We start from the raw sequence: 23531 nt of genomic DNA, 5'->3' as shown, positions 1-23531 counted from the left end.
GGCTGTAGATCACACTGATGGATTTCCTGGAAGGCTGAACAGCTTCAGAACAGCTACAAATGCTTAAACAGGAAGACCAATACATATCAAAAGCAGTGCTATTGCTATGGATACTGAAAGGCCTCAGTGAAAAGCACTTTTAAATAAAAACTTGAAGAGGGTAGTGTGGCAACAAGTTCAGAGTGGAGTTTCATCTCTAATTTGGAATGGTATTAGATTATTTTTTAATATCATCCTTCCCTTGCTGTTGTTTAACACTAAGCTGGGGGATTTGCAGCATTTTTCTGATTTTTTCATGTTTTGAATCTTGTAGCCAGTCTTCTGCTCCATTCTGTGTGTGTAAATCCCATTCCAGATGCAGACAGTTATGCCTGGAGACATATAGGAACATTTTTCAAATTGTGTCTTGTGAGCACCTCAGTTTCTTATGATATTTCACAGAATGAACATTTTGAGCTGTGAAGTTCTTGAAATTGTAAAGGGATTATTCTTTTACAGAGTGATCTACAACATAAAGTGCTTGAGAAAAACTTAATCACAGAATTCATGGAATAGGTTTTTCCTGTAGAAGCTCTGCTGTGTCCTGGTTACCTTAACAAAATGTCCAGACTAAAAAATAGTTGCCACAGTTGAAGCTGAGTAGTTTGTGGGACAAGCTCCCTCACTGTTCTTCACAGTCTCAGAAAAGCTGAAGCAGAGGAAGCATGTAGAGGAATCTTGCTCCTGGGTATCTGGAAATTTCCATCACTTGCTTCCTTTGTCTCATATCCACTGGATTTCCTGGAGGCAGGGAATGGACCTAAACAGAAATAATGTGCTGGGGGTAAGAGAATTTCACTGGTTGGAACTGGGGGACAAGTTCCAAACACTGTTCACTGCTTGGTTTCTGAGTCTCTAAGTGACCTGGAATTAATCATTCCCCTTTTGTGTCTCAGTTTCTTCTGCCCTACGAAAGGAACACACTAATTTAGTTGCTCTGTCTCCAAGGACTGTTGTGATACATAATTAATCTTTATAAATCATTTATTGATCTTTGAAGTAAAGGGTCTGTATTTATTTAAGAGTACAAAGCAGCAGTAACAGAATTAAAAAGGAACATACAAAAAAATATTAGTTAATACCTAACAATAGACTCTATTCCTGTGTCACCTGTTAGGGCACTGCTGCATCTTTTGGCATTATATAACAGCTACTTTTTTTTTTCTGTGTCACAGTGATTGAAGTATGGCTGCTCAGCCAAAAGAATCAGCCCAATCTGCAGATCTGCAAGATCTTGCACTTGGACATAAGGATAGGACTGCAACAGAGATGGGAAGCAATCAGGGGGCTGGTGAACTGCCATGTCCTAGTAATTACACTTCATGGCAAGAGTGTTTTCATGAAAAGGTACAACAAAGGTGTCTGAGTCTGCAGGAGAAAAAGATGAGGCTGGTTCAAGCACAAAAGGCAGAAGAAGCAAAGGTGAGGAGGAGAGAACCCGGGGACTGGCTGGCAAGGGAGTGGTACAGTGAAGAGAAGGAGACACTCGATACTCGCATCTATCTGCTCGACAACCTCCTCCCTACAGTAATGCCAGGAGTAGAAAATTTGTTAATGAAAGTGGAAAGAGACCATGTGCTTGTGTCAGACCAAGAACCAGCCAGATTTAACCCCATTAATTATCTTGGAGAATACCTGATGAGGCATAACCCTCAGCATAGTGTTCCTACAAAACCAGGCCCATACCTGAGAGAAATGAAGGTGGTCTCCGAGGAGCTCAAATCTTTGCAGCAAGGTACAACATCACAGAGGTGAGAGCACTGACAGTGTGGCCAGAGCTGGTGTCTTGGTCTCTGTTTTACAAAAGGAATGGTGTCCCTGCAGCCTGGCTGGCAGAATCATGAGCAAAACACACCTTGTAGAGTGCAGTGCCAGGGATGGTGTTTGTCTCATAAAAACTTGAGAAGCAGGACAAATGCCAGAACATGGCACACAAAATGAAATACTAGTTATTCCAGTTTAAGACAATATTCTGCCCTTCACAAGGATGTAATTCCTCCTTAGACTCTATCTTAATTACACATGAGCAATGCAAACTGCTTCCAAACCGGTCTAGCTTAGTGACAGCAGCTCTTTGGGACAGGTGGTAGTATCAAAGGTCTGGAGACTCTTCAGATAATTTCTTCTCTAGTCTTCCAAACTGAATATAAACATCACCTTTTTTCCTCCTTCAGGATAATTTCTCTTGACCAAGCCAACAACATTGTCCTGGCACATTGTAGAAGCTCCTTCTCCTGGGATTTTTATTTAGGCTTTCCTTTTATATTCTATTTTTCCTTTTAAAGTAGAAACTGTTTTGTTATTTTGTTCTGCTGCTTATTTCTAGGCTGTTTGCTTTAGTATAATACTTAATGATTATTGGAACAGGGTTCCATGGCACCTTACAAAATGCTAAGGTTAGAATGTGAGAGCATTAGATGAACAATAATGTTTAATTTTCATTGCTCTGTTCAGGAAAATGTAGATGTGAACTTTTCAGTTCACAGGTGATCCAGAGGTGATTGTGATTAATGTCAAAATTACTCATTCACTACTAGATCGCTTTATTCTCTATCTGTGTTTGTAGAATAATGACTTTTGTTTGAATGACTCTCTATTTGCATAAATAGTGCATACACCTTGAAAATTGGTTTCAGTGTCAGGAATTAGGGAAGTAAAATGTTGACATGTCTTATGCATAAACCTTAAATGAAGATAATTGAAGTTCTCAGTATCATAATGCTTAAAAGGATATGTTAAATCTCTCTATCTGAGTTTCTGTCTCCACATTTCCATTAAACACACTGCTGCAGTTTGTAGGAACATGCCTGATGTGAATACAACAAAGTGACATGAGAATTGAATTTTATACGGTCACTGGTAAAAGAATTTCAGTTTTATTTTCTGTTTTTTAAATGTTGGTCCACTGACACAAATGAGCTGGGGAAATATGTCTTGAGTGAGTTTTCACTAAAGCACAGGCTGTTCTGGGGGGATGTTTAGGATGTCAGCCTTGCCACAGCTTTGCTTTGGGAACAGTTTTATCATTTCTGTTGCTTCACAGAGGGACACCTTTCAGCTTTATTTTGAAAAAAATAATTGAACTAAAATACGTAAAATTTCCTGGGGTTTTGATTGTGTTTTTTGTTTGGTTCTGTTTTATGGGCTTATTTTCCCCTCCTAAAATACTTTTGGCTTTCATTGTGAATCAGAGCTTGTTTCTGGAGAGGACAGATTTTCCTGTTGAATGCAAAGTGTTGGCCACCCATGACCTGTTATATTGACCTTGGCTGTTAAGCCCATCTTTACATTTGGAGACAAGTTCTCAATTTGTAGCTCTCAGAGCTGAGTCAAAGGAAGTGACTATCAAGACTTACAGAAATAAATATCTCCATAGACAGCATTGCCAGGGGGGTTCTGTAATCATGGCTGTAGCAGGTTTTGCATATCCACTGGCAGTAGTATCATGGGATTTGCATTCACAGCAGCTCAGGATTTACATATTTGTGATGGCTGCATTGTGGGATTTGCATGAGATTCTTAAATCACAGCAACACAGGATTTTAACAGCACCACAAAGCAGTGAGACTCCTCATGTGAGTCACTGGATTTCAAACAGGCCAGAATTGTTACAAGGGCAATGCCAGTCTGTGCTCAACACCTCTCACATAAGCACCAGAAAGGTGAGGAATGAAATTCTGGCCCAAATGAAGGTCCTGAGAGCCTTGGCATTACCTTCAGGCAAAGCAGAATTCACCACATGTTCCCATCTAACACTTACCTATCCTCAGTGAGCTCTCTTGGACCTCCTCCAGTTTCTCCTTAACTGCCACCTGACTGGGAGTGAAGGCAGGAAGGAGAACAGATGGGAAAAATTCCTTATGCACATGGACTGATACCTGAGACAGAGCCTTTGTCCAGGGATGGGAGTCCTTCTGGCTGAGTCACCCATCCCTGTGTGGGAGGCAGGCAGCTCTCTTCCTGAGGAAACATGTTTGGTTCTGCAGGGAGAAGTCACCTCGCTGCCATCTCATCTTTTCTGGAAACATCTGATCTGAAACGAGCTCACTTTGCAATGGGTGCCTGGTGCTGTTGTCCCTGTTTTGCCATTATTGTCTGAGAGACACCAGGCAGAGGATGCAGCTGCTCAGTTTTAGGACCTTAGAAATGAACACAAAACTGCAGCCCAGTGCAGGTGCACCACAGAATGTAACTTGTGCTGGAAACTGCCCAAATTAATCACCAAAGCACCTTGGCAGCTCTGAGCACAGCCCAGGCTCTGCTTCCAGTTTGCAGACAGTTCCAGAGGAGGAGCTGCCTCTACAAATGGTCTGGTTTTCTCTTTCTGCTGCAGCATACATTGGAGAAAAATCTGTTTATCTACTTAGGTTGGTACCTGCTGCATTCCTTCTCTTCTCCAGCTCTGGGAAGGAGTCAGAAGATGGGAAAACATTTTACCCTTCCCCTGCTATCAAAGTGCCCGAGGCTGAGCTTCCTCAGCAGCACTTGTGCAATGCCCACCAATGATTAAGAAACCAAACGATTCGTGATCTGTGATAAATGGCCATGAAGAGCAATGACCTTGTGATAAAACTGACTGTGATCAAAGTGTATTGCTGTGACATGTGAAACAGGTCTTTCTGTTCATTAAAGAACATATTCATGGGTTATAATTTGTAGGATGACCCCAGAGGAACGGAAGAGAGCAGGGATGGGATCAGCACATTTCACAGCACGTGAAACACAGGGGGAAGAAGGGAGCAGGAATCACTAGCTAAAATATAGTTTTTGGAGTTCTCAGGTACAAAAGAGGAGCAATTATGCTTTCTCTGAGTAGTTACAGAAGGTGTGAAGGCCACAAGCAGCTGCCTCAGTGCAGAGATTCCAGCAGCCTCCATGAACAGGAGCTCTTCTCTCCATATGAACTGATCATTTGGCTTTAAGTGTTTTGACCTTCCTGAATTTTTTTTTTTTCCATTTCATAAATTAACCAAGTCAAAATCAAAGCAGCTGAGTTCAGGATCAATTTTATTCACTTGTGTGAAATGGAGGATTGGGAAAAAACATGGCAGAGTGTTTAGAGAAGCAAAGAAAACAAAAGCAGGAAGGAGCTGACTGGCAGTCCAAACCTGCAAACTCTATGTGTTCAAAATGATGGAGAGGCTGAGGTATTATCCCTGTCCTAAGGCAATGAGGGCTCTATTGTGTGAGACTGCTTCAGAAATTTCATTGAACGTTGTTCTTTGCCAGTGAAGTGCTTGTGTGAAAAGATACTTGGGTTTGGAGACAATGAAGACTGATGCAATTTTGTTGGTAAATCAACTGTAGCAAAATTATGCACCTGTCTCCCTGCTAGAATTGAAAGGAAATTGAAGGACATCTACACAATAAATGATGAATGTCATTATAAATGTGAAGGTAAAATGTGTGGCTGTTGAAATGACACAAAACTAGGGGAGCTGCACAGATAATTTTCCATTAAATGTCTTCCACGTAGACAGGAATTTCAGCAAAGAGTTGCTTCCTTTTGTTTTGTTCTTCAGGATAGGCTTAGTCAATCTTAAGTATGCCTATGATGGTATCTTTCTAATCCATGTTCCCATGTCCTACAGGCTGGCCCAGATGAAGGCTGAGGCAAAGAAGAAACGTGAGGAAAGGGAGGAGATTGAAAGACAGAAGGCTGAGGAGACAGCGAGGAGAAAGGATGTGTTGGCAGCTCTGTTGAAGGAGTGGACAGTGGATGAATATGACAGGATCCCAGCAGCACTGGTAACCAGGGGAGATCCTGCTGTGGTTGTTGCAGACAGGACAAAAAGGACATTTGTGCTAGTGCCATGTGGCCTGGCATGGCAGCATGGGGCACAAGGATGGGTGATGGCTCTGCCACCACAAGATCAGGGGACAGGGCGTTGTCCACAAATCTCATTATTCTGGGTGATTTATTTCAGTAATTGTCTACTGTTGTCTGCATGACATAGGCCTTTGACTGTTACCTTGATTTTTAGGTTCAGAATGCCTTGAGGTCTTTTCCAGATGTCACTGATTCTATTCCTGAAGATATGAGAAAAGGCAAGTCTTCAATGTGTCTTCCTCTAGTTTTATTGCTGTGATGTGAATTCTGATGTGAAGTGTGAGCGAACAGCAAATGGATTTGATAGCAGAGAAAGAATCTCCAAGGGTAGTTACAATAGGATATGAACCACAAATCTTCAGATAGATTGGAAAGAGACTGAACCACCATGTAATTCATTCATATGATCTTGAAAAGTATGGAAAAATGTTTAAAAAATCTTTCAGGAGATAGAAAGACCAGATACAAACCTTTTCCACTTACATCCCTTATTAGCCAGACGCTGCTTATTGCTATTTTTAAGAATCGCTGTACCAAATTCCTCCTTTTTGTGTTTGTCTCATGGGAGGTCTTGGACATACTGGCATACTGGGAGATATGGAACTAAGGTGGGATCAACAAAATTAAAGTCTGACAGTGCTGTTACCTGTTATGTTTTCAGGGGAATTGCTGAGGTTTACCTAATGCTCCACCCAATAGCTCATCTCATCAAGCCATTCCCTTGGCCAGTCCCAGGCATCCAGTGACACACAACCATGGACCTCTGTACCAGAGCACTCAGCTCAGAAAGATTTCCATAATTCCTGTTCACTTTATATAGCTCACACTTGACCTCCCCAGATGATGATAATTGAATAGAACCCGGAACACTGAAGTGGCAACACGAGCCTGCTGCCAGCCCTTTACATGGAGAGCCTGTAATGATCATCAGTGATAACAAATGTGTCTTTGCTGATTTGAGATGATAAACAGGGCACTCCAGAGAGTGTTTCTGTGGCTGCTGGAGTCACCTCTGCCTGGGGCTCGCCCTTGCTCAGCCCTGTCTGTATTGCAGAATTGTTCCCTGAGTAATCACCCAATATTGGTAGGACGTTGTGTGACTGCCAAACACAGCCCCTGTGCTCCTGCCATGGAGCTGTGGTTCCTCACTGCAAACAGACCCTGGGACACGAGATTGTGAAGGAATTTCCTGCCCAAATATTTGCTCTCCAGATGCTGGGGGTGCTCTCTGTACTATTTCCCTAATAGGCTCCATTTCTTAATTTATTTCACTTAATAGCATTCAATGTACATTAACAGAACATTACACTCTGTTTTATAGTTTAATAAAGATAATGTACAGTTTAGAAACATATTAACCAACAAGAGATAAATGCATTCTATGATGAATTTTCTCATTACTGCTGATATATTTAGAAGAAAGAATAGAAAAATAACGCCAACAGAAATAGTATGTCTGTTCTCAAAGAACTTATTCAGAAACCTATATAGATGTTTGATGTCTCTTCTCAGTTCCATTATAGCAGCCCAGAAGCTGACCAAAACATACTTTTGAATATCATCATCAGTAAAAATATTCCCATATTCTTGAGAAAATTACTATGATTTTCAGATTCCTCTCTTGCAAAGCAGAATCCGTGTCTCCAGAGTTCTAAGGCAGTTTTATCTGTTTGTTAAATCAAAAATCATTTCCTCCCTCACATAATTAGTTGTAAGTACTGTTAAAATCATTGCAATTTGCACCAGTTTATGTTAAGAATAAATATGACTCTACAGTTCTAAATAGCTAAATGGAGATTCTCAGCAAGAGAAATGCAAGCAGATTTAGATGGTCTCTGTACAGTCAGATGCTTCAGCTACTGTGTGATAACCTCAAATAAATGTCATCCAACATAAGAAGAAAGTTAATGTAACAGTACAATGTGCAAAAATATGTGTGCAATATGCAAAATCACAACTGTTGCTTTCTGAACCAAAATCCCTTCATTTTTTTACCAGCAACCCATGACAGGAAGCTGAAAATCTTAAACACAGTGGAAAAAACAATAAGCCTAAGTGAGTTCACAAAGGTGAGAAATGAAGTAAGAGCATTTGATTCAGAATGTGGTGTTTATCGTGAGGTGTCAGCATTTCCCTGGGGACAGCCCGAGGAGTAAGTGAAGGGCTTCCCTTCTCCAACATCCCAGGTAATGGGCTGTATCTGGACATTTCATATTCCATCTCCATCCTCTCACAACACTTCCATTCTGGCCAGCTGGAGGGAACTCTTTTGCTTTCCTCAGAGCTGCAGCCTGTGCTGCTCTTTGGGAAGTTACTCCTGGAGCAGTGGTTTTTAGGACACCCCTCCCTGTTCCTTTCTAGAATGTCAAAGCCCTGAATCACTTGTGAATTCAGACTTTTCTTGGCTGCTCACAGGAGGTTTGCTGTCCCACTACTACCATTAATGTGAGGTAATTAGTAACATCCTCAGAATATTGTTATTTCTGACTAAGTTCCATTAACCAGGATGAACCAAACCATGAAGACCTGGGATGAGAAGCATTTGTCCTGAACTGTCACTAGTCTGAACCATAAACAAACTGCAACAAGTCTCATAAATATTCACGAAGCATAACCAAGTAGTTTTAAACTCAAAAGCTGTCAGTGGGAAACACCAGAAGTGTGGTTTTAAATCATCAAAATCATAAATGTAGTTGGAAGTTTCACCCCATTACTCTGCTGCTCCTCAAGCTGAAAACAACCAAACTGGTTCAAACTGTATTTATTGAAAGTTGTCCAGGCCAAGGCTTTGCCAGCAATTTCTACCTGCGACAGAGCCAGATTTTATGGCTGGGTAATTAAACCTGTAAAAAGGAGTGTTTAGAATAGGAATAATGGCAGACCCTCATTGCAGCAGTGCTAGTGGGTGCTGTTATAATAATTAAAACCAGAGTATAAAGCAGCTGTGCAGAGACTAATTCCAAGCAACCACATGTGATTTTTTTGTGCCTTCCTCCCTCTCAGGAGACTCACATGTTTGGTATTTTGCACAGAGATGCATTTTTATGGTAACTTGCTGAAGGTTTTTTAAAGCATGAAATGAGATATTTTTGAATTTAACCTCAGAATTATTGCATCTAATTAAGAAGACTATTGTGGATAATGAGAGCCCAGAGAATTGCTTTTGTCACTGCAATGAAGCATCAGTCCATAACCCCTATGGTACATATATATAATCACTGAATGAATTCATGCTCCATTAGCATTAGAAAACTATTTAAAATATACTTTGTGTACTCTTTATTTTAACTCAATTAAAGATATGACAACAGAGCTCAGAAGCACAAATGACATGGATTGTCAGGCTGTCTGATTTGCCAGGAATGTTCTCTCAGAACATATTCTCTGATGCTTTTTCCAGTCCGGTTTTAATTGAATCAAATGATGAGGCTTTCATCACTTCCCTTGGGAACGGTTCCATCATCAGGACAGGGCTGCTTCTAATCCTCAGCTACAATTTACCTTTGTTCACCCCTTTCCATCATCCACCAAACCCAGTAAGAAATTATCTTCCTCCACACTGGTCATGGCCCTTTCCCATGTGGAAAACATTGCTTTTAATGGACCTTAAAATTAAATAGCACCTTTTTTTTTTCTTCCTTGAATTCAGTGCAGCTGTGGGTTACTTAAAGGCTGTTAGAAACTCAGTGGAAAGACCTCACACATTATTGTTTTTTAGGTTTGGGGTGCTTTTTTTTCAGAAATGCAGAACAGTGGCTGTTGTATTTTTACATCCTTTGTGACAACCTCATGGGGTCTGTTATATAAAAATCATTTAAATCACAGAGACCAGCCCTTAATAGTTTATTTCACAAGCTTTGTGCTCTAACACACAGAACCCCTAGCAGCCTGGCACAAAGCTATTGACACCAAGGGAAATGCTCACATTGCCTTTGCAGGGTCAGAATCAGGCTTTAAAGGTGAGATTATTTTCCATGATTGCAAGTGTCTTTCTCAACTTCTAGTGAGATCAGTAGGAACAAGAAGAACAGATCATTGTTTTTGATGATAATGTGGTCACAAACTACACCAAGGTCTCTGGTTAACAAGAAGGAGGTGTGCCAGCTTTCTTTGGAGAGGTGTCAAAATCTGTAGGTTAATAACAAATAAATGTATGTTAATTATGTGTACAGTAATTACACATCAGCTAAGACAGGCTTAAGCCTGTGATGATGCCTCCTGCCCACATGGTGCTTGTAAACAGTGTCCTGTGAAGCTGTTAGACACAGTATTAGTGCAGGAGCCTTTGGATGTGTCATCAAGGTGACATCCAAAATAACAAGCTGCTTGTCCAACCTGCCTGATCCCAACAGCCTCAGCTTTAAGGTTCCTCTGTCACAGGACTCTGGGTTCTAATAACCCCAAGAAGCTGGTGGATACCCATAGCCCCAGCTGAGCCACCTTCTCTCCAATTTACATCCTCTTTTTATGCTGAAATGAAGAAAAAACCCACATTGCATTAGGAGCTCTTTCCTACCAGCCACCCCTCAGGCCATTGCTTTTTTTCTGGTCTTCCTCTCTTCTCCACTTGTCCCATATATTTGGAAATTATGCAATATAGACATGAATAATAATAACATATATTAATATTTCAGCTGGTTATTGCCTGTGTGGCATTTCAACAAGTCCAAGATATTTTAGCACTTATGTCAGGTATCCATACTTTTAAAATGGGATAATGAGAAACGTTCTGTGCTTTGGAAATTTTGCCTTTTAACTGTTCTGAGTTCCCTGTTAGTGTGGCTGACTCCAAAAACCTCCTATAATAATTCAGCCCAGGCTCTGGGATTGTGGTTTGTTCTGATGGCCATTATTATTTATGTCATGCACACCACATTTTTAGAACCATATTGCTTTTGCTCATAAAAGCCACATGGCTATAAATCCAAAGTGTTAAAGTGTCTCCAAGGTTGGAATGTAAAATCAATCTCAAGTCAGTAGTATTCCCAGTGTCAGAGGACTTGGGTGACAGCAGGCTCATTTTCAGAAGGATCTTCCATTTTTTTATTGTATCCAACTGCTCCTCTAAACACTGAAATTGTAGGCAATGCTCCTTTTGTGGCATTTGGGAGTTGAGTAACTGTCACTCCTGCAGAATGTAATGGCTCAAAATGCCTCCTTGGGAGTGAAGTCAAGAATAGTAAATGCTGCAAGAAAACCATGGAGAACTTAAATCCTCCACAGGAAAATCGAGCTTAAGCCACAACATTTCATAGGATGGATCTGATCCAGCATTTCTGCATGAGCTTGATAAGTGACCTCTGGACCAGGAAAGGAAGTGTTCAGGATACATTTCTGCAGTGTCCCAGGCTTGTTTGGAGAATATTGTTTCTTCTGAAGGGAAGAATGAAGTAGGCACCAAGTCTGTGTTGTTGGCAGATTAAATTACAAATTCCTAAATATTTGATTGCACGCAATAGATTTTTAGGAGTTCAACTAAAGGTGAAAATGCTTGAAGAAAGCTAACTGTGTCCACTGCTGCTTTCTCTCTATAGCTTGTCCATTCCAACACTGAATATGTTTCAAGTGACAAGTTCCAGGAAATCATGGAATATCTCCATAAGTGTGCTGAGGACTTCCAAGAAGCAACAAAACATGATACACGGAGGCAAATTTTTGTTAAGCTCTTCCAAATGTGTCATTATATAAAGGTAAGCAAAGCAGCTCTCAGCGTAATTTCCATGTGGGCATGCTCCCAGTTTGGTATTTCTCTGGGTCACTGCTTGCTTTTTCTTTTTCTCAACTCTAGATCCTCTCTTTGTGCTTACTCAGCAGTATTTTAGAGAACAATAGCTGCTGCACTGTTGTCAAATTCATAGTTCTTAGACACAAAAACATCCAATAGCCTATTAACTGATGGCTAATTAGAAACTGAATTACCTAAACTGATGACTTAGGACTGAAGTTTGGTGATTCTGGAGAAGAAATTAACCATGGTCTTTAATTCTAAAAAATTACCCACTTTAACAGCACGTTCAGAATATTTGAGTGATAATTTATCTATTCAGCCACATTTGAGCAAAATCTGATGTAAATTAACTTTAACAAATGTGCACATTACTTCAATAATTACATATATTGCATTAATTATGTTGCATTACTCTATAGATCAGAAGGGCTTCTATCAATAAATCTCATAGTTAAAATTTAAAATGCAAAATAATGCACCTTTACAGCCTCTCTGAGAACAGTTCTGTGAACTTCAGCCACAGTTTATGGACAGGAAATTAAAATACAGTAAGTCAGTTACAGAGCTGGAAATGAAACTCAAAAGCCATAATTTGGTTTTCAGCAGCTTTAAACTCTATCTATCATCCTCTCAGTACACCTGCATCCCCATTAAAAAGCAAACAAAAAATGTGCTAGGCTCATTAGAAAACCAGTAAATAGTAGGAACTGAAGAATCAATGGCATAAAATATTGCTAAAAACTTGGGCTTCATCCAGAAAGTGTGGTACTTGTTATGAGCACCCTCAGTTTGGCAGTTGCTGGCTACTACAGAGCAAACAGTTGCCCAAACCTTAGTTTTCTCCCCTACATAAATTTTATATTCCACCCAGCACTCCTCTAGCTATGCTTGCAGCGCCTACCCAGAGTGAACTGTGCTCTACAATGTCATGCTAATAATGTCATTACCGCCAAGAGAAAGGAATTACAGGGCTCGTTTCAACACCAATAGTGTGTTTTAGAGAATAGCAGGCAAGCTGCTGTTTCAGGGATGAAGGAAGAAATGTGTCTGCTTCCCACTAGGAGACATTTCACTTTCCTACGGTTCTCAAGAAGGGCTGTGATGGATCCTCCTGGCTACAGGGATTTATAAACCTGAGTCCTGTCTTTGCCACAGATTTCTAAATGATCCCTTCTTTCCTTTCATATTTTAAAGTGACTTTCTTCCTATTATTTCTGTGGCAGTAATCACCATCTCCATGCTGCTAATCCCAGTGGAATCTCAGAGGCAAAGAGCCAAAAACACTAACACAACAGGAGTGAGCAGCTATCAGCAATGACGCCACTGCTGCGGAAAAAAACAAAAAACAAAAAACAAAAAACAAAAAACAAAAAACAAAAACAAACAAAAAACCAAAAAACAAACAAACAAAAAAAACCCACACACAAAAAAACCCCACCTGATCAGAGCACAGAGTTGTGGTTTCCAGGCTCCGAGATAGCCCTGCCCTGCAAATTGAGTTCACTAAAGTGTCATGTGGGCCACGCAGCTCTTTTAAACCTGGCCTGGTTTATTTTGTAAAGTTCTACTGTACCCACAGGGGAGATAAAAATGCAAAGTAACCCAAGGACTTCTACCATTTGAATGTGATCCATTACCTGTAGAGCCCATTCTGCAAAGCACAGCAAAGCAGTTGTTTCAGTTCCTAATTTCCATTTGTTTGGTAGCAGGCAGTTATTCCAGTCTGCATGGTGAGTGTGGCTGGCTGCCTCAATGAGCTGCAATTAGGGCCAGGGAGCTGAGAAAGCAGTGTTTAAATTACAGTCAAATTAGAAGGTATCCACATGATCATTATTATGATTTCAAATGCATGCATCCAGAAGGATGGCAGCTCAGCAAGGACAGCCTGGGCGATCCACTGCAGCAGAAACTTCCCAAGACAATCCCAGAACACAATTGGATCACTGCTATGATACCCCAAAAGGCAATGGCTCTGTGAATTTTCAGCTTATTGTCTCTGTGCCCACTTGTATCAGTTTCTTTTACAACTATGCATTAATTTTCAGGGATGTTTTAAACATGGGGTTTTTAAATGAAATTGAGTTTAGTCAGAGATTAATTTTCAAGCTAATGAAGTTTGAGACGCTCCTGATTATCTTTCTTGCAGTACAGCAACAACAAAGTCTGCTTTCTCATGACCTTTTCTAAATGTCTGTTCTTCCCTCTTGCTCACTAACAAGCTCATTGTAGGGTTCAGGATACACACATCACATTTCCAGAAAAACAATCAAGTGGTTAAACACTGACCTATCCCTGATTAAATGGCAAGTCTGGTTTAGTCTGTGTTGCCAAAGGAATTACTCACAGGTCACAGAACATTGCTGAAAACAGCTGAGAATCATCACCTGCCAATATCTAGGTGACAAAAAAATTAGGTCAACATGTTTCAACTCCCTGGGCACTAAAGCTGCCCCGAGTTCTGGGCAGCTGTACAAACACAGATGGTTTTCTGTTGTGGAGAGGAGGGGCTGTACCTGTCCTGCTCACAAGGTACTGCATGAAGGGCAGGTGGGCAGGAATCTGTCATCAGTCTCCTTAGTCACATACCAAGTGCAAAGAAAAGTCACCTTTTCTACTAAATTTAGGAACTGGGGAAAATAGCACAGCTGGGGAGAGGAGTTGGAAATGGTTTCTTGTTGTAGTGCTCCTCTCTTCTATAGATGGCTGCACTGTGACATGTTCCTCCCAGGGTAAGTTGTAAGGAAAAGTGTCCTGAAATAACAGCAACCCCTGCTAAAATGGCAAATCTGTGTAAATTGAAAAAATAAGGAAATAACCCCCTATTAATATTTTACAATTTCAGCTATTTTATCTATTTTTTTATATTTACCTATTTTTATATTAAAATAAAATTATTGGCTCCAAATAATAAAAAACTCTTCGAGAATTTGAATTATTTAAATCCTCTAATTATATTATTTTAATATGACAAAAAGGTAACTGAATCCCAAAACAACATCCTTATTTTCTTTTTAATAATACTTCATTCATCTAGTCCCATTTTAATGAAGTAAAATTATGCATTAGTACTGCAAAGTTCAGGGCAACCAGCAGATGATTGTGACAAGTAACAGCTGAGGAAATTTGAATGGAAAATTAAGTGTGTGTAATGGAAATACTGAATGGATGATCCCAAATATTCCACAGTGATCCAGGAACACCTTCAGAAATGTTGTGTGTTTGTGCATCTCCTAAACAGATCAGAGCACGATCTGATATATTCGACTGAAAGACAAATAACAAGAAGAAATGTTTGCACAGGGGTGTGTAAGGTATCTATATGTTAATGTCAGAAAATACTGGGAATCAGGACCTACACCTTGTACATTTAGGGACAGAATTCTGTGATGACATTTGTTGTTCCAAACCCACCCATAGCTGAAATTCAACCCTGACTTCCAGCATTTTTTTTAGCAGCAGGAATTAAATTACCAGAGTCTGAAGCACTAAAATTGGACCAGATGGCTTCTTACATTTCAGTTCTGGTCCTTTCTGCAGAACTGGCAAAACCTCTTCCCTGTAGAGGAAGGTGCTGCACTACCAGCAAATGTGATGTGTTCACTTAGCTCCAGCATTAACTTCACCAGTAGGTGAGATGTAAATCTCTGGGTTGTTTCCATATCCTCTGTTTTTAACTATTCATGCCAATAATTACAGTTTCAGGTTATAAACAATGCAGTCATCTTGAGATAATTTACAAAAAAGAACAGCAAATTCTTCCTTTATTTCTTTAGTCTAAGGGCAGAAAAAGTTCACATGGAATTAAAAGCCTGGTGAATTTTACATTTTGCAGTTTTTCATCTAAGAACAAAATGTGAAAAGGAAATCAATAATTCAGATGGAAAGCTATTCACTACAAATAATGAACTTAAGTAAATCTGTTTCCTAATTAACTACTTTATTTCACTAATGGGAGGGAGATTACAGAGGTGGCAGGACTTAAATAATGACAACAGGAATACATCATAAAATGGAAAACTTGCAATCATTTAGGTTTGCTTTACTTTTTAAACCCCACAATTTCCTGATTGGAAATGACCCATTTCATTGCCTTTTCCTGGGTTTATCGTCTGTGTACACTCACCCTGAGCAACAAGGATTTAATAAACTCTGCACCTTCCTCTGCTCTGGAACTGCTGATACCTCTCTCACCTCTGTGGTCAAATGTCTATGAATTTTTAAAGGAAATTAGGGAGGTTGTCATAATAGCTCAGATTTTTGGACTAATTATGTTTCCAGGCAAATACATCACACTTCAAAGGAGATGACAGGGCACAAAACCAAACTACAGTGTGCAGTCACTAAGGTAACACAGCACAGCCCATAATACATGAAAATTCTTCCATGGTACTGTCAGGAAATCAATATCTGTCCTGAGAGTATGAAATGTTGAAGCTTTGATCTTCACACGAAGAACTCCTTTGGCAGAACAGTTACAATTATCTCACTGTAATTTGTCAAGGACATGGAAGTGGAAGAGCCTGCAAAGTAATATGTGTGGGGAGTTCCAGCTCAGCCCAGAAGAAATTTTTGCCTCTATGAAGTAAATTAACTTCTTTGGAATTTGTAGTGATGTTCTGGTAATGGATAATGATCAGTCACAGGTAATTCTTGGGTAATGGTGCCTTTGTAGTGCTGCAAATGTTGATGTAAGTCACAAGAACCACAGAAAAAAATCCAGTAATTGTAATCTTTTTGTCTAGGTTGGTGTCTTGGATAGACAAAAGATACTGGCCCTGCTGAGAAGCTTCTACAACAGGATCCGCAAGACTGATGTGTTTTGGAACCCCAGAGAATGTGAGCACATGGGATGTTTCAGTTGTGGTTAAAACATTTGGAGTCCACAAAAGGCTGGATGGTTCAGATATGTCCTATAAGTATTACCAGAAATGAACAGAACCCAAAAAAGGAACCCAAATGAGTGTTGTGACCTACACACCAGGATTTGCAAGCATGTTTTGCAAACTGTGATGCAATGTTCAGAAATGTTCCACCATCCAAAAGTTTTCTTTGCTACAAAATTCTGCAGTACTTTTTGGGAAATAGAATTAAAGAAAGACTCTTCCTGAAACAATTGTTCTTTCTTACTGGGCAATATTAGAAGTTTGTTTTGTGTTTGCACTAAAATACCTCCAGAAAGAAAAATAAAAAAATACAGGGAATCATCTGCATGAAAGTAAAATAATTTAAAGATATTGGACATTAATTAATTGCTGAGATCAAATGCAAGGCAAATTACATCTCTTCTTCTTAGTATGGAGAATGATGAAATATTTATTTCAAAGGAAAAGTGGTGTAACACACAGCCAGAAGTGCAGATCTCTGCAGGCAAAGACATTATTCTGAAGTTTTGTGTTCCTGAGATGTGTCTTTGCAGAAGATACTTTCTGGTAATTTGTATTTACTTGGCAATACCTTTTTTCTTGATATTTTCTTATGCAATATTAGAGAACATAAAACCAGTGCAAACTATCCGCTTACACTTATTTTTTCTGTTTTAGGGCCAATAATTGAGCTGCAAGATATTAATCTTATGAATTTCTGGGGAAGCCTTGGTGACCAGGAAGTTTATGAGGAACTCACTGAAAATTTGGTCTGGTCTCAAACAGAAATTTATGAGGGAGAGATTTTAGAGGACGAACTTGTAGATGATGATGGGCAAGGAACTGACAGAGTGAGTACCAGTGCTACAGAAGGAATTGAAGAAATGGGCATGAGTGAAGCTGAGACTGGAGGAATTTCCAAGGAGGAAAATGAAGCAGCAGAGCCAAGTGGTGCTGAAGTGAGCGGGGAAGGTGAGGACGCCATGTCAGCAGTGAAAAGCACTGGCCTTGCAGCTACTGATTTGGAGGGAGATACCATCCACAGTGAGGAATCCACCTCCAATGAAAACACCAAAACTGAGAGGGAAACTGAGCCTGGAACTGTAGACAGACAGGGTGAAGCTCTCCCAGGATCAGCCTCTGCTGGGAACAGTCTCAGTACAGATGGAGAACCTGGATCTGGTAAACCAGAGCCTGAGACAGAAACAAAACCAGAAGGAGATCATACCTCAGCCAGAGAACCTGGATCAGAAGGGCAAGTTAGTCAAGAGGACAGTGGAGTTACAGCACCTGAAGCTACAAGCACAGCCTCAGGAGACAGAGCTGTGACAGACACAGATGTCACTGATTCCCAACAGGAAGCTCCAGCTGCAGAGGCTGTGCAAGAAACCCCTGCAAGCAACGAGAGCCACTCTGACCAACAGACAAGCTCAGAGACAAGACTGCAAGGTGAGGACCTTCTGCATGATCAGGGTAAAGTGTTCTCTTTTTTTTCTAACAGACCTTAATCATTTTTAATGTATATATTTGGGTTGGTTTAACTATAGGGTGTTTAAAATCCATTTTAAAACCGTGTGAGTGATTTCTGAGTAGAGGAGACCACAAGCTTTGCTATCTTCTCAGCATGGTGTTTTCTGCCAAGGTTTCAGAGTTTATTCCTCTCACAGGATGGCAGGTGAGTCACTTTGCTGGTGATCTGTATTCAAGGCGCTGAGCAGACACTTTAATTCAAGTGGGACTTTGTGAAGCAGCAGCATTTTTATAATAAGGAGAAACTTTATGTTCTGTTTCACTCTGTAATATTACTATAGCAAGGCAGGAACCCGAGCACATTAAATCTAGAAATTACTTAAATAACTTTTAGACTGTGACTGCCTATAGGGAGATGTGCTATGAGATCATCTAGTAGGAACCTTTTATTTTAATCTCTCACTGTGTTTCCAAAGGATGATCCTACTTCATTGTCTGCAAAGGCCTTTGTTCTAGGAAGGCTGTGATCAGGCAACTGTGTTTCAAAGAGGTGTTTTATTAAACATCCTAGAAGGGCCAACCTCCCTGTTAGCACTCTGTGAACACTCTTGTGTCTCATGGTTTAGAACACACAAGAACTGAGTCTACACTGTCTGAGCAATCCAATGACAGATTCATTATGTCAAGGGCTGTAAAGCTGATGGTACAGGCCCCTGGTACCTACAGCTTTCTGTTGTAGCTTCCAGTGCACAGCACTACCCTGTCCTTCAGTCAGTCCTTGGATGTGCATCCTGTTTGTCTGGGACAGCAGTCCCTCGATAAAGTCTTTGTCTCAGACAGCCCCCTGCTGAGTAACAGCAATTCCAGCTCACCTGTAGTCAGGGTTTGACCTGGCTCTAGGATGGCATCCATGCCAGACTGGATCTGCAGAGCTACTATTAGAACAGTATAAGCAGATTAAGGCCTTTACTCAGCATGGAGTCAGTCTGTATTCAGCCATAATTTCCCTGGATAGGAAGTGCAGGATTGAGGGCTGTGTTGATAGCTGCCACATGGTTGGCTTTAGGGCAGGATTTGGCTTCCTGTGACACACTGTGCTTTCTGCCTTTCAGACTCAGGTCCCAGCACAGCAGAGACTCAGAACCGTCAGGATTCCAGTACTAAGAGTTCCTTTGCTGCAAGCTGCCTCACCCTGCCACAGTTTGTACAGCTCATGGACAATTTTGTTGGTGAAGACATTTCTCTGCCTGTTGTGAAGAGGCTTGCTGCATTTATCAAAGGAGAATACCAACAGACAGAAAAGGAAAAAAAGGAACAACTAGAAAAAGTAAATATTGATAAGTTTTGCTGATCCCGTGTCCAAACAAAAACCAAGCAAATACCCACAGACACTTAGCAAAGTCAACTGTTAATCTGATGCTGGCAGAGCTCTCCACTTGCAGCCTGGCATCCTCTGTTCCTTCAGGAGACCTTTTACCCCTTTGTTTTCATACAGATGCTCCCTCCCTAGCCCTCAGCTCTGGAAGTGATGACAGACTCATCCTGTAAGAGGTTGTCTGTCTGTCCTAGAGCCGGACTCAGTGAGACAACAGTTGATAGTTAATTGTGAAAGAGCCCAAAACATTCCATTCTGCTTATTCACCTTTATAATAGCCAAGAACCTGATCTCTGACCTACTGCACTGGCATGTACATAGGAGGTTGTGGATGTTTGGAGAGGTTTTTAAAACAAGTGTCTTTGGGTTTGCTATGTGCATGGCTGGATGTGAATGTGCACAGGCTTCTTTGTGTTTAAGTTACAAGGTGCTCTTGCCATCCACTGAAAAAAAAATATTCCCCTTCCTCATGCCCAGCATCAGAGTCCCTCATATCACTTCAGGTCTGTTTTGTGGTGCATTTCTCTAGCTGTGTTTTCCTCAGACCTCTTTCTGGTTTCCCTCTGTGCTGCTGACCTAATTTGAATGAGATATTGGATCTGACGGCTCCATAGTCCTCACTGAACACAGCACACACTGCCAGGATTTTGGCCTTTGAGAGAATTCCACTCCAGCCAGTTATCCCTCTCTGCTGGTTTAGAGGACAAATGTATATACTTGGAGCTCACACACTTCAGGGCACCACCAGCAAAATAACAGTGTACAGAAATATGAACTGTCACATCTCAGGGTGTCACTGACAAGGCTGTGGTTAGCTCTTGCTAGGGAGACATTTGTGTTTTGGGAAACTTGCACTTACCTGAGCTGACCTCACCTTAAATCTAGCACAGGCTTCATTTGTCCACTGTGAAGTAACTCTGCAGTGCTGGTCCTGCCTGATAAATGGAAGTGTCACCTGTGTTTAGTGTTTCTAAGTTATCTCCCAGGTTTAATGATTCATCTCTAAGTCTGAGCCATGTAGGTACAGATTCAGCTTGGCCCATAGGAATGATGTGATTGGCACAACCACTGCAGAGTGTGCCCACACTTGTGTAGTGTCCCCATTTGTGTAGTGTCCAGCATCAGTGTCCAAACTGGACACTTGGAGTAACTTGGAGTTACCAAGCATCAACTGTTCCTCTGTTGCAGGTTCAGCACATGTCTCACGTGGCCCAAAGGAAACAGCTTTTGGAGACACTTTTTGAAAAGTGGGACAGCAATGCATGTGGGTCTCTGGAGCTGGAAGAGGTGGTTGCTGTTCTGAGCACATTTGAGGGAGGCATGGGAAAAGAGGCCCTGATGAGTGGTAAGGAGAAATCTCTGCTCTGTGAGAACAACACAGGAGGCCTTCAACCATTCAGTGACAGGGCTAATGAGGTTGTTGCAAGCATCAGTTTGGTTTTGCAAGCAGTCATAAGCACACACAGTATGAGGTGTAAAATGGAAAGGAACAGCTACCCAAACCTATTTGTTAATGCATTGCTCCATCCCCTCCTCCTGTGCAAGATTCCCAGGCAGAGAAGTAGCCCAATGTTTTAATGACACTGGGATGAGTTGAAAAACTATTTCAGCTGTAACACGCAATGTATACATGTGATATGGCAGTGAAAAAAACACACATAAAGCCTGAGGACATGTTTGCACTTTTAGTCCAGTCCATCTGTGTTATCCAGCTATTTTTAATAGATACATTTTACTGTGCTTCCAGCAGGAATGTACCTCACAGGAGAGAACAGCTTTCCTTATGGATCTCAAATAGCCTGTAGTTATCCACACTGTCGCACAGTTCTCATGAATTACAGAGCAGCTTCGAGTATCACTTCTCTGTTGGTTCTTTCACTGCATAAACTTAGCAAATTTGGTTCTTTATAGAAAAGACTTGGGTCCTGCAGTGGTGCTGCAGGTTCACCTGAACCTGTCTGGCAGCCTCGTGCATATTAACATGTGGGCATAAGGTACTCTGAGACACTACTTTAGCAATTAAGAACATGTCTGCATTTGTGCTTGGTGGAAAGGACTGGTTTTTTCATCTCCATGCTCCTCTTCATGCTGCTTGATCTGCTGCAAATCACTAAAAGTGGCTCACTTTGGCAACCACCAAAATCTCTTTATCCTTCAGCTCAGTGGAGGCAGCTGGTGGGGTGGGAAGCACACCAGCATTTCACAGTTAATCATCTCCAGGCTGTCCAGCCAGGAGAAACTGGCAGTTCACTGCTCTCTTGTATTCAAAGCATGCCAGAACATACCATGGAAATATGGAAGGACACGGTCCCATGAAGGGCTCATAAACTAAAGGACAAATAAATTGAAAGGGAGCATAGCAAAATCAATATCACCTACCAGCAAACATGAACTATTTCTAGCAGCCTCAACCTAATCTCTCAAGGATGTGGAACAAGCAGGTTTGGGGGAAGGGTTCACAGACATTGCATTTCTCCTGGATGCAAACACAGTAGTAGAATTATTTGATTGTCCTTGCAAGTGAAAAGAGTAACATTAGATATAAAGGGGAAAAGAATTCATTTTGCTGTGGCTCAGTAGTGAAGGAAGTGATCATACCACATTCAACTTCATATATATTTTTTTCTGCATCCCTTTCTTCAAAGAGAGGAGGAAGTGGAGGTAGAAATCTAAACATTTTATATGATCAAAAAATTCTCCATCCTAGTTCTGTCAGAAAATCAGAAATTAAATTAGAATACTGAATGTTCCTTAGATGATGGGCTGGGTAAGACAGCATTGAGCATCATGGCCCCACCATGACAGGGGCCAAATTAGTACTTGGTACTTCTTCAGCTAAAATCTGTGATAATGTTGATAAAATAGTTTGGATTGGAAGGCATCTTTAAAGATCATCTAGTCCAACACCCTGCCATGAGCAGGGACATCTTCGAGTCCAACGAGATTTGAAAACGGGATGCAGAAAAAATGATGGAAGCATCAGTGACAGAGACGCGGTGAAACCCGGGCTCCCGGAGCCAGGCAGCGCCTGCACCTTCCTCAGGCTGTGCAAGAGCACCCCCGTGAGCCCAGAGCTGGGGCTGGGACAGCTCTGACCGGCTGCGGAGTTAAGCAGCACCAGGAGAGAAACCAGGGCTGTGCGGGATTCTTTTTTCATAGGAGGGAAGCAGGGATCTAGAGAAAAAAAATTACTCCAGTCTGGAAACTGGAGATTATCTGCCAGTGTGACCATTACGTACAAGAGACAGCTGAGAGAATCCTAGAAGGATGGGCTGGATGGACTCCACCCAAAGCCTGTATAGGTCTTGATTCATATTTTGCAAAACTGATTAATCAATTTTCTTTGTATTATTTTCTATTTTTTTTTTCCTTCCAGCAAAGGAAGAGCTTTGCTCTCAATACCCACAGCTCAGTAGAGTGGGGAAGCTAGCCCCAAAGGCATTCCAGACTTTCCTTGAGTTAATTGCTTCCAAGTCCACTGGCAATGAGGATGAAACTATTGATAACTTGGTGAGATTCCTGACCACAAATGTGGAACAAAGTCACACCGAGAGCTTGCAAAGCTCAGCCAGGAGGAAATGGCTGCAGGATATCCAGCAAGCAGCTGAGAGCAGTGGAACAAGCATAGAACCAGTGTACAAAGCAGTGATGAGGGCCCTGTGCCAGGTAGGCATCCTTGCTCTGCCAGTACTGAAGGAGTCTCGTGGGTAATTTTGCCTGACTTATAGAAGAGCTGACTCAGATCAGATCTGGAAATCCATAGTTGTACTTTTGGAGCTTCTGAAATGAAACACACCAGAGTCAGTTTGGGACAAAGATGGTTAATTTGTAGTGGAAATAGTTTCATTTTTAATTTACAGCTGCAACTTTAGCTGTTTTTCCCCACCATTTAAGTCCTCCTCAAACCAAAACTTCTCTCAGTGTAGCTGAAGTGTTCTTGTAGTATTGTCTAGGTTTGTAAATGTGGCAACTCCAGCATCTGGTTTTTCTTTTCTTAAAAGAATCTCCTACTGGAGAAGAAATCCATAGGACTTTTTCTTAGGCACAGATTATAGTTAGGGATTACTTTTCTATTTACTCCTCCCCATTAGCAACAGGAAAAAGGAAATCAGTTTCCCTTGCCAATCCAAATACCAAGTGTTTGTGCTTGTCACTGGGCAAGACATGGCCACAGCAGAGACACAGCCACATCATGGCGTTGGTGACACACAAAATCAGTGACCCACA

The 23531-nt window shown here is 41.1% G+C and overlaps 1 protein-coding gene across 1 annotated transcript in view; it reads left to right on the top strand.

Annotated features, from left to right (window-relative positions):
- The window catches only part of EFCAB5 (EF-hand calcium binding domain 5), a gene marked incomplete at its 3' end in the record, with an annotated part of 35948 nt that overhangs the window by 5879 nt on the left and 6538 nt on the right, over window positions 1–23531 (top strand). Inside the window, exons 5-14 of the mRNA XM_083875303.1 lie at window positions 1215–1790; window positions 5631–5787; window positions 6024–6087; window positions 7868–7938; window positions 11404–11559; window positions 16340–16433; window positions 17138–17908; window positions 19042–19256; window positions 20493–20649; window positions 22681–22970. Of these exons, the coding sequence (XP_083731429.1) occupies window positions 1225–1790; window positions 5631–5787; window positions 6024–6087; window positions 7868–7938; window positions 11404–11559; window positions 16340–16433; window positions 17138–17908; window positions 19042–19256; window positions 20493–20649; window positions 22681–22970 (2541 nt within the window). The 5' untranslated portion in view covers window positions 1215–1224. The remainder of the gene's footprint in view (window positions 1–1214; window positions 1791–5630; window positions 5788–6023; window positions 6088–7867; window positions 7939–11403; window positions 11560–16339; window positions 16434–17137; window positions 17909–19041; window positions 19257–20492; window positions 20650–22680; window positions 22971–23531) is intronic.

The sequence above is a fragment of the Zosterops lateralis genome (genome assembly GCF_965231275.1).
Source record: "Zosterops lateralis genome assembly, chromosome: 19".
Taxonomy (NCBI): Eukaryota; Metazoa; Chordata; class Aves; order Passeriformes; family Zosteropidae; genus Zosterops; species Zosterops lateralis.
The sequence above is the reverse complement of the archived record's forward strand: the minus strand, read 5'-3'. Positions and strand labels throughout refer to the sequence as shown.